Here is a 12,289-nt window from a genome sequence, read left to right on the forward strand (position 1 = left end):
TTACAACGTAAAAGAAGGTAAAATAAACCAGGCATCTGGAAAGTGTGTGTTCTTGATATTACAAGAGACAAAATTGTACATATTCAAAAAAAACTCAAGCTAATTAACTAGAAGATTCAACTTTGCCAGGCACTGTCTTCCCTTTGGTTGTTTTCAATACTTTGATATGAAATAATTAGAATTTCTTGGGGCTTTTGTTGTTGTTGTTGGATTTTTGGGATGGATGTTTTATGGAACATATAAAGTGTTATGCTAGTCTCCTATTTCCTACAAAATAGGTGTTTCACCTCCCTAAACTAAACTTGCTTCTTGGAACTTAGTTCCACTCTCATTATTTCACTTCAGATTTGAGCTGTAACTAGCACAATATGAACCGACTGATGCAGACAAAGCAGGACAATGGGCTGCACCCTGACCTATCAGAGGCCGTCTAGCATACGGCTATGTGTGCTGATGGAAGTCTATGGACCTTTATTGCCAGACAGGAACAAGAGATTTGTCTATACTCTCTTTTGTGGAATGAAATGGTAGCAAATACAGAAAGGAGTGTAGATATGTCTATCACAGATGATAGCATCAATGAAAGGAAAGAAGCAAGGGGTGGGAGAAGAAACCCGGAGGGGGGGAAACAACTTTGAAAAGATGTTTTCCTAGCACAGCTTGCCTTAAGTCTTCTGGAGTATTTGAACCAAAGTATATGTAAACCAGGAGGAGATTCCCACTTTGGAAGACTCTGAGAAGGAAGAATGAAGAGGTCTTGATGCTGCCTTTTGAATCTCTTCCTGTCTAATGCAAGCGCTCCCTTAGAAAAGGTGAGAAAGCAGAAGGAACTGGCATGTATGTTTAGAAGGTAAGTAGCAAGGGAGGTCACTCCAAGGCTGCAAACTCTTAGCCCCACCCACCTTTTGTTCCTTCTCCCCCGGCACCCAGCCTCGCCAATTCCAAACTCTTGCCTTGTTTTGTACCATTTGTTTACACAATCTTTGACCTTATCATCCTCCTGGCAACCTCAAATCCTTGGAGAACCAGTCACCCCTCAAACCTTGCAACTCCTCGGGGACTCCCTCGGGGAAACCCAGCATGCTCAGCGATGCTGACAGCCTTCGGTCTTTCAAAGGCTTAGCTCAGCACTGGATAGCCCCGGCTACAATCAGGGCCCACGCTGGAGGTGTTCAGGGGTCCGAGCTGGACCCTGAAATTGCACCTGCACTCTCAGGTGGCGCATCTTAGATCTTCAACATCCTGAGCGCCAGCAGAGCTTTGAGACACTCATTGAAGGGGTGGCTTCCCACCTGTCTTTTCTTTGCAGCTGAGGGTGTGTTAGCTACCTCAGTGCAAGGCGCTTAGGATGAAGCCCTGTGGCTAGTGGCTAATGGAGATCACCTTCCCGGAGTAGCTGTTTTATCATTGAGTTTTGGAGATTTCTTGGCTGCCTTCCGCTAAGGCACGCTTGAGTAACCCGAGCTGTGGCTGCGCCCAAGCTAAGCTCCCAAGATAAAGGCTCTCTCTCTCCTCTCTCTCTCTCTCTCTCTCTCTCTCTCTCTCTCTCTCTCTCTCTCTCTCTCTCTCTCTCTCTCTCTCTCTCTCTCTCTCTCTCTCTCTCTCTCTCTCTCTCTCTGTGTGTGTGTGTGTGTGTGTGTGTAGGGGGAGAGGGCGGGGACAGAAACGTCAACCCCCACCCTGCCTCCTTTTCTTTTTCCCCTTCCTGCAAAAGGCGCACAAGTCTTCCACCCCACCCCACCCCCGCCCACCAGCAATTTTGGGGGCTCTGGGAAACAGCCAGGTTAAGCCCATTTGCACTGGGAAATTGGCGCTGTTTGGGAGAAGAGAAACAGATCGATTGCCCTTGTGACTCCCCGCCCCCCCATCGCCCAGCCGCCCCCCACCGCGTTCCTCGGCCCTCCCCCGCCGCCTCCGGCACCCCGCCTCCTCTCCTCCCCGCCCCCAAGCCTCTCACCCGCGGCAGGCCAGTGCGAGGCCCCCTCCGGAAGGTGAGCGGGATGGATTGGACTCCGGCGGGGAACGCGGGTGTCTCGAAGTGGTGCTAATGGGAAGAGATTTCTGCTCCCCAAAGAAGATGCGCTGCCACAAAGAGCGGCTTGCGCGCCGGCCTGGGCTCTAGCCCGGGAGACATCCCGGGAGAACTCCGAGCTCGGAGCGCTCGGCTAAGACCCGGGCAACATGCCTGTTCGCAGGGGGCATGTGGCACCGCAAAACACCTTCCTGGGGACCATCATACGGAAATTTGAAGGACAGAGTAAGTTGGTTTGTTTTCTCTTGTCGCTTGCTTTCGGCTTTGGCAGAGCACTTGGCATCGGTCGCTTCCAAGCTACAGAGATGGACAACTCCAGGCTGTCAAGTTAGAGGCTGGGAAAGCCAGCCAGGCAGTTCCCGGTGGCAGCGGGAGTGTTCTCTCTCTAATATTAATTGGGATTTACGTTTTAGACTATGGACTCCATTGTACAAGGCAATTTGATCCTCCTCTCCCACTGCTCCATTATTTGCCTTGCTACTTCATGCCCTACTAGACTACTACCTTAAAGGGAACGTGCTGGTATAACACGGGCTTGCATTATAACATGGGCTTTTCTGTGGCAGACTTTTTAAAGTCAGGAGCAGAGCAGACCATAGGCTCCAAACAAGGACATGTAAATGGTAGTAGCGATGGAAATGGGTATGCAAACTGTGTTTTATCTTGATAAACTGCTTGGTTGTGGAATGCCAAGGATACCTGCTTTATGTTAGTTGGCTCCTAAAACTGAACTTTGTACGGAAGCTGAAATAGACGGCAAAGAATAATATGAAGAGTAGTGGTCTGGTTTTGGGTGCAAGAAGCTTACTACTCAAAAACCATATTTGTGTGTCGCTGTGGCTCCCCTAAACATGCTGTCTGGGAATTTAAAAATCAAAGTACACTCCGTAAATCCCACAGAGACTGAGTGTCAATAAATTTAATGTACTCATGTAAGCAAACCACCAGGAATTATTTTATATAAATTTAATAATTTAAAATCCTATAGTTGTCCATTTATATTCTGCACTAAATCTACCTCAGCTTGCATTTATGTGCATACTTTACAAATTTTCCAGTACTGCATTTAACTATGTGAAGATTTGGTGCCTGTGTAAAATAACTTCCCTATTCTGCTGCGTATTCTTTCTGGAAATAACAAATATAGTTTGCTATCACACTTAATGGGATTTGTATTAAAATATATACTATTACACAAACATCTCTCTTGTAACAAAGGGAAAGTTTTTAAAATGTGTTATCATCATGATTAATGCCTATGTGTGTGTGTGTTTTATCTTTTGGAATTGGACATTATGGAAATTGTGAGGCTTTACATTATTTAGTGCTAATAAATCTGAAATCATTTCATTGCTATAGATAATTGTGATAAAAGTGCACCATGTGTAAAAAACTACAGACATGTATACCTTTTATTTACAAAAATCAAGGAAAAAACAAATACAAGAATAATAAGTGCTTTGAGAAAGTTACATTCTAAGGTCCAGGAAAAGTTGAAGTGAGAAACCTGACAGTTACAGGATGTTTCAATTTTCTGTCTTAGAAAAAAATTATCATACAATTAAATGGCATTCTGGAACTATCCATTGGCATGATGCTTGTGTGACTGCCTGCCACTAAGACCCCTGGGACTCACAGAGCTAGAGAACTAGATAACTTAGAAACCTCTGTTCTTTAAATTGAAGAATAATTTTGTTAATTTTTCTATTTAATTACTTAGTGCCACTGAGCTCACATTTGAAGTTTGTAGCAGGGTGTGTGTGTGTGTGTGTGTGTGTGTGTGTGTGTGTGTGTGTATTTTTAATTCTCTGAGAAAGGCCTAAATAATTAGCATATGGGGGAAACAACTGCATTCCAGAACCTTATTATGCAACAAATTGTTTTAGTGTTTATGAGAACCTTGTAGAAGATTTTTAAAAGATGCCTTATCCTCTTCTTATTGCAGATAAAAAATTTATCATTGCAAATGCCAGAGTGCAGAACTGTGCCATCATCTACTGCAATGACGGGTTCTGCGAGATGACTGGTTTCTCCAGGCCAGATGTCATGCAGAAGCCGTGCACCTGTGACTTTCTCCATGGGCCTGAGACTAAGAGGCATGATATTGCCCAAATTGCCCAGGCATTACTGGGGTCAGAGGAGAGGAAAGTGGAGGTCACCTACTATCATAAAAATGGTAAAGTGGACCTGTTTAGTGTTCTTTGTATTTGATTCTCTTTAAATGAAATCTTGATTACTCAAAGTTCATATGCAGAGAAACCCCATATAATTAATTGTACGGGGAGTTTTTGTTTTTTTAAAATATAAAAGTCTTAGTATCCAAGAAGCATGGATGTTCTTATTCAATAATAAGAACCAGTAGGAAAAATTCCTTCTTTGTGTAAGGGCACCTTGTTTGAACTCTGTAGAGGTACAGTAACTTAATGTCATCAAGAACAAAAATGTCTTAAGTCAGCCCTGACATGTTTTAAAGAAATAATGTGAAGATTAGTAATTCACTATTTTCACCATTCTATGCATAGTATGAGAGAAACACATTTTATTTGCCTGTATTTGAACATATTTCACAAGGTCTTCTTGGAAACGGTAGTCTGAATTGAAGATTGGTACAGTTATGAGTGTTTCTTGGCTTTTTAAGTGTTGATAGATGGAAATTCTTGTCTCATTCATTTGTTTTGAGAGAAGATTAAGCAGAGTTTATAGTAACTTCTATATCTGAGACACTAAACTTAGGTACATGCATATGTTAAGAAATAAGAAATATGGAAGGCATTACTTGGTAAAAGAAATACAGAAAAGTATCCGTGAGTATTAAGGGTTATTACTATTTACTTGTCCACCATAGATAAACTATCATTTCAAAATGAAGGTCATTATTTTAATTTTAAGGACACACTACCTTCTTATAGCCTTGCCCTGGGAGCACTGTGTATGCATTTATACTGTAGCTACTCCCCCCTCTCTCGCACACACACATTCACCATTCACATGTGTGTTCATTATACATACATATATAATATATATATATGTGTATATATATATTCAGCTATTGATAACTGTATATAAATAGGTTACTGTATATGAATACTCATATAACCCTTTTAAAAATGAATATATATATATATATATATATATATATATAATGTTCACACTTAATGGTATTTGCCAACTTAATAAAACACTTATAGAAAACATGTGCATTGTAGTTTTTGCCAATATTATATCATCTATTTCTCCATGTTGCATATACAAAAATTAATGTGGTTGAGGAGGCTCTGTCATAGTATAGTCTATGTCATATTGTGACTCCTATGAAAACTAGAGAAAAAAATACCAAAAGAAAGATATAATTCTTTCTCTTGTTTCTTATAATTAAACATGTCATGGTAAGAAATGTACACTTCTTAATTACTGGATTTTTCCATTTATGAAGTTGAACTTGGGTGGGTATTTGCAACCAAGTATTACTGGAAAAACAGGTTTGTATAACTTTGTATTGCTTTGGAATGAAAGCAATTATACTTTCATTATTATTAAACAGCACAGAGCTTGTTTATTTAATTCCAGTTATCTTTTACTTTTTGATCAATAACATTGTATTTTATAAATAGCCTGATGACTCCACTGTCTAAAAATATTTCTGTGTTGAGACTCACAGAACACTGCAACTTACCTCTTTTGTCTATGTGATGACAAGAAACTAGATCTTTGAAACTGTAAGAAGTTCAGTGTCGGTTCTTTTCTGACTATCAGGCATAAAGTTGACATGGTCTATGTTGTGGTTGTTCAAAGTATGATGGCTCATCATTGGCTGATATATTTTCAAGACTGTTTTAGATGTTTTTCCATCTCAAAAAATTAAAGTACGGCTCTGACTAAATCAGTTAGGTATTAAGTACATTTTTTAGAATTGTCTCAACTAGGAATTGTATCTATTATGGTGTAACTGAAATGTGGACGTTTCGAACCCTCATCAGTTCATTTGCTGTAACCACAAAATGAGCTCAGAGCACTTTTCAGAAAATAATTTATATATAACCACAAACTTGTTGATGACGAAGTTGTAAAGATTTCAGTGCATTGACCGTCACAAATCTATGCCTGAATGGGTTCTTTAGCTTTATGAAGTTTTTTTTTCATACACGGAGTCTTTGTTTGGAAGCCCATCAAAGCATAGAAATGTCATTTTTTTTGTGAAGATTTTCTCTATTAATGGTTTCTCAGGTGAGACACACTTTGAAGGAGTAGGGTGTCTCTAGTATTAGCAAGAAACTGTTCAGCTTTAATTGGTAGAAGAATAGATGAACTCAGTTTCTCTACTTTTCAAGGAAAACTTATTAAATTCAATCCCCTTGGAGGTTGTTAAGATACAGATATGTTTACCAACTTTAGATGCAATAAACTAGTGGTTAGCTAGTTCAGAATAAACTTTTCAGAGTTGACTCATTTATTCGCAGAACCGCTATAAAATCATTGAAGGCTTGGGAGATTCAAACACTTTGATAGCATCACCTCTTTTTGACCTGCTGCAAGCCACTTTGTATTCATAAAAGCAGACGAAGGAAAAAAAGCATAGAAACAGTTTCATTGGTTTGTTTCTGAAAGTTTCCTTCATTCTTTTTAACTGGGGTCAATTAATTTGATGGTTTGCTTTCTTAAGTCTTGATTCTCTTTACGAAGTGCTTTCTTTACTTACTAATTCAGCAGTTCAATGAAATGGGTAAGTTATGTAATGAATACAATGAGAAGTTAGGAGCAGTTGCTACATTCTGTGTTCAACATTCATTCATGATGGAGCACCAAAACAATTTTGAGGAGTAAACCAATATATCTGAAAGTTGGTTTTGTGAAGGGGCCCACTGGTTTCGTTAGCAGTGAAAGTCAGAGATGTATGCAGTGAGTCCCAACAGAATTGTCATGAGCTGCACAGCCCACGAGGAAGCAATACTTCCTACCTTGCTCAGTATATGACTATTCTAGGTAGAGTAGAGCTTGCTGTTTACCAGAATATCAATCCTTTAAAAAAAAAGCTACTTATCTGAAGTAGAAGCACTTGACAGTCCTTCCTTTGAGAGTTCTATTTTACAGTTTAAGTCATTATTGCATAAATCATTCTTGGCAGCTCTGAATGTTGCTTGAGGTGATAAAGCTGTAAATCTTTTGACACAAAAGTCTAATTATATAAAACTATAATTACACTGAGACTTATATAAGGGTGGGCATGTATTTTAATACTGTGATGCCTCCATATTAAGAAAAATTACCTTGAGAGGAATAGTGACTGAGAACCAGAAAACACTCGTTGTTTTCTTGTTTGTGGTTTTTAGGTGATGGAAATAAGAAAAATAAAAGAATAGTTTAATTGGTTGTACCATAATTTGTTTACATGATTTTTTGGGGGGTGTGTATCATGTCATATAAATAGCCTGTTGAAACCTTAAAACCTTTCAGGTATATTTAAGTGTGTAATGCAAGTCACCAAGCAACTTCAAAAACCTGGAAAACCAAAGTAAACTTCTCCTGGACAAATAATACCTTTATTCAGAAGGAAATCAGGTCCTGAAATGTGTGAGAACTGGCAATCAGGCAGACACAGTGCCGTTGCAATTTTATTATTCAATCAGTATAGTATATGATTGCCTTTCTAGTTTTGTGCTGCTTTTCAGTAGCTGGAGGATGGACAGTGGCTGGGGAGAATCCTTTCCTGATCTACTGAGTTTCATAGGCAACCTTTAATTCCACTGAAATTGGAAGTGGCTTTGGGTTGTTAGCATTGAGTCTCTCCTTCCCGAAAGCTATACAGAAAGACCTAAAAGGTGCCGCTTTACAAGTACGAGTGAAGGTTCAGCCTGGATTTTACCTCTATCTCAGGTGACACATTCATCATTGGTCCGAAAAATGCACAAAGGGTCTCTACCTTGAGGACATTTGTGTGACAGAGCAAGTAGTGTTCATCTGCAATTTCTGAATCATAGATGTTTCTGAGAAGTTGCATATAAACAAATAAAAAACATATAGAGATCTTACGACATTTAAGGTCAAACATTGCACTCACTCTATTCTTCAACTTTAAAATAACTATTAATATATACTTTTTATCATACTTTTTTACTTGCACACTAAAATGACGTCTTAAGGAAGCAATGCAGTTTAGTTAAAATTTTAGTCATATGAAATAACTATTATAATAGCTTTACATAATCTTTATGCACATAATATATTCAGCTCTCCTAATTCTTGGATTGTGTAGTAGAGCTGCAGATGGTGGTTTTAAATACAGAAATAGAAATATAGTTTGTGTGTATGTAATTCAAGCAACAGGAAAGATTTCCAAGGAGTGTGTTGCCTGGGATTTGTTTCATTGTCACTTTCTTTCTCTTACCCCTACTTCTCCATACTTTATTCAGCAGGATATTATAACATCAGAGATTCTAAAATTCATTTTTTTCATGGATCTAATTTTTTCTAACACCTCATGCCTTCTGTAGATTATGCTTGAACCATTGTAGCTGTTAGTAAAATAACCATTCTGAAAAAGTAGTCCTCCCCATGGTCTGGAAACTTTATTTAATTATTGTCTCATGTGAAACCAAAATGTCCTGAAGATAGGAATGGACTGATCTTATCTTGGTACACCACCCTCCAGCTCTACACCTGTGATCACTGGTGCAAAAAGACTCAACATTTACAGGTGGCTTGGGAGATGACTGCTTGCTTATTGTTATTCCTAAATGGCTTGAGAGCAGGTCAATTTCAAGGCACAGAGTAGGCTGATCAGAGAAGCTTCCTTCTGCTGAATCCTAAGGGATCGTGTTTACTTTGTGGTCTGTTTTGGTTGCTTGATATAAATTGGCACCAGTTGCTGAGAGAATCCTTGAACAGTTGAGGTATGTGGAAGTAGCAGGTAAAGTATGGAGTACTGTGATGAACCACTCATACTCCCATTTGAATTAGAAGCCAGGAAATACTTACAATTTTTCCTCCTTTTCCTAAACTTTTGATCAAAAAACATCCTACACTACTACTCCTACTTCTCTATTTGCTGTCAAGTTCTCTCATTGAGGTCTGCATGTAAAGGCCCACTTTTGGAAGCATAGAAATATTCTTTTCTCTGCTCTGCAATCCATTTCTCATGTTGTCATCAGAGAACTGTAGCTAAAAGAATGATTATTTAGTGAAGCTAAGTGTCACTGTAGGTGAATGAATTTTATGCATTAAATAAAGGGTACAATAACTCCAGAAACTACAGGACATACTCTTCACCTTTTGTAGACAGAACCTTGAAACCAGATAAGCTGAGTCACTTATCAGTTCAAAATTGATGGGTTCTAAACTCAAGTAAAGCTTGGCTTTACTGTTCAGTTCATCTATGGGAGACACTTGGCTACATACTTATACTCATTAGAAATCTGAAGATAAAGTTCTAGACTACTTTTCAGTGTTCTTGGTGGGTGGAGTTTTCAAGTGGGACATATTTAGATAAAACAAGGTAAGTTCTCAGCTCTAACACCAAGATTAACTTGACCAAAATTTGCCTTCTTGACTTATTTTCCATTACCAATACATATTAGAAAATGACATCTCTTTTTGAAAGCTAAGTGTTCTTGCCACAACATTGTTAGTGACATAGTTTCTTCTCTGTAATGTGTTCAACGAAGATCACTTAGTTGGGTAAATTAGCAAGTTTGTTTCTCCTATAAATTTGAGGATTCAAGCATAATTGATTATTGCAAGATATATTTATACACACACACACACACACACACACACACACACACACACACACACACACACACACACCTATTGCACCCAGGGCAATATACAGTCCTCAGAATTGAAGGTAGGGTTTAAATGAGTTCACCAGACACAAGAAAAATGATAAATAGGTGTTTATTAGGGAACAAATTACACAGATAGGAATAAATAACTGTTGAATTCTTCCTACTCCAGAAGATGCAGTCTCTGCCCTCTGATGCTCTTGGCAACCCAAGAGAGCAGGAGATAGCCCCTCTTCTACCTTTTAGTGGGTCACATTTACACCTGAAACCAAGTCCAAAGGGTGTGGCCACCAATACAAGTTCACTGGCAAGGCAAGATGCTGCTACACAGAACTTTTCTTTTGTCTACAAAACGTAATAGGTAATTCAAAGTCACTCTTTGGTCTTCCCCTCCACTTCTTCCTACAGAAACCATTACTGACCTTCTGAAGACAGAAGGAAAGGCAGTTTGTAGGGTGATTCATGATTGCCTTCAGAGTTCACTCCCCTGAATCCCTCACCATTTGGTACTTGATTCCAGTGTAAATTCTGCAGTGGGATGCATCATAATCATATTGTAAGTTATGACAGTTAAATTTATCTATTTTATGAGCATAATCATAAAATATTAAGTCCTAATAATTTATGGGCCAAGAAATATGGACCAATGCTGGCCACTAGGGTGCACAATAATTGTCCATTGAAGAATAAATATAGGATGAAAAATAATACTATAAAGTTGTAAAAGTAAGATAGATCTTGGAAAATTGGATGGTAGGCAAAGTGTGATATTTTGGTTTATGAAATTACATGTAAATGATCTCCAAGTTATTTATTTATAATCATATTCCTTAATTTATTAATGATAATATATCTTTGTTTAATGTTTTAAGGATTTAAACTTCTTTTTACTCTATAACTATATAAATAGAAAAATATACAAGTAATGGTAAAGAAACTTTTTACCAGAAATGGTTCTGGAGTTACTGTAGACATTCATCTCTTGCCATTTATCGATTACTCAATACTGACTCAAGTAATTTCTAGTAGGGAAATTCACAGATCTCTTATGTAGTTTTCTTACTTGATGTCTTTTTTGTTTGGGACAGTATATCTACTGACTACTTCTCTTACTCAATTTTGACATTTTTATATGGTTTAGGATTCTTCTTCTTCTTCTTCTTCTTCTTCTTCTTCTTCTTCTTCTTCTTCTTCTTCTTCTTCTTCTTCTTCTTCTTCTGTATTTTCTTTTAATATACTGTTTTATTTTGTAGCTCAGGCAGACCTGGAAAAATGCTATGTAACCAGGCTGTCCTCCAACTTGTAATCCTTCTGACTCAACTCCATGAATGTTGGAAATCTAGAGTTGCACCACTACACCCATTTCCACTCGCTGTTTTCTTGAGATTATTTAATCAGTAACAGCACTTTTATAACAAGGTTATGCAATAGTGACAGGGTAAAGTCCAAAAAAGTTAATTATTAATAATTATACATATCATATTAGTGTTTCCTCTTTCTTAACTATGCCGTCTGCATTTAGTAACAATGGTAGGCTGATGAGAAGCAGTAGTGAGGCATCTGTAAGGTATTAACCACCATAAAATACAGTGTGCCCTACTACGAGCAATTAAACTGAAGTTTCTACTTGTCCCAATCAAGTTTCAAGAAAGCCTAGATTAGACTCCCAATGTCATAACTGAACATTCCATAAAATTTTCTTAATTTTAATTGAGAAAAACAATGTACCTTTTCTATAACAACTCATGAATTTCTTAGAGAGCCCCCTGTGATTCCTCCCACTGTTGAAATACTACTGCTTCTGTTTAAAAAGCAAAAAACAAAACAAAAACCTGGTTTGTCTTGTTAGAACACTTCATACTTCTCTTTCCTTAGAAATGGATAAAATCAGGAGTAGCAGGTGCTAATGGCCAGAGATTTGCAAGAAGGATTGAAAAAAAATAAGGAGTGGTGGTGGTAACTTGTGTAATCACTGACTGTTTGAAAGATGTTTTCAAACTAGAATGCAGGGGGTATGTCAAGCTCCTTGGAATACAGTGCTATTTTTCAGAGTTTCCTTCAGAAATGATTGAGCAGAAAACAATGCTGTCACAGTATATAAATTTAAAACATATCTATTTTGAAAAGAAGTCAATATTAAATTCATGCAAAGGTTTATAATAGTGTGCAGTTTTAAACATGCTTCTATTAACTTTTCTTAGTTATATTAACACTTTCCTTCATCTTTCTCAGAGAAATCTTTATCAACCATATATTTTCAGGGTTGCAGACTTTATCCTTTCCTTCTTTCCTCACAGTCAATAGGAGAATGTTCATTTCTCATGGATTGTTAGTTTGATTGGATATTAGGTATTAAGTATTATTTAAAACATTGACTTTGAAAAATGTAATAACAGCATGTGTTCAGGAACTTGAAATATCTGTTTCCTCTCATAGATATCACATACCTCTGTTCAAAGCATTCTTTTAGATTCTGTTC

At 37.9% G+C, this 12,289-nt stretch overlaps 1 protein-coding gene across 2 annotated transcripts in view; it reads left to right on the forward strand.

Moving 5' to 3' along the window:
• The first annotated feature begins 2,181 nt into the window (after positions 1–2,181).
• Kcnh7 (potassium voltage-gated channel subfamily H member 7) overlaps positions 2,182–12,289 on the forward strand; it is a 454,061-nt gene continuing 443,953 nt past the window's right edge. For both annotated transcript variants that reach the window (XM_035446851.1, XM_035446852.1), the window contains exons 1-2: positions 2,182–2,257; positions 3,978–4,208. In XM_035446851.1, coding sequence (XP_035302742.1) covers positions 2,182–2,257; positions 3,978–4,208 — 307 coding nt within the window. The remainder of the gene's footprint in view (positions 2,258–3,977; positions 4,209–12,289) is intronic.

The sequence above is a fragment of the Cricetulus griseus genome, chromosome 6 (genome assembly GCF_003668045.3).
Source record: "Cricetulus griseus strain 17A/GY chromosome 6, alternate assembly CriGri-PICRH-1.0, whole genome shotgun sequence".
NCBI lineage: Eukaryota > Metazoa > Chordata > Mammalia > Rodentia > Cricetidae > Cricetulus > Cricetulus griseus.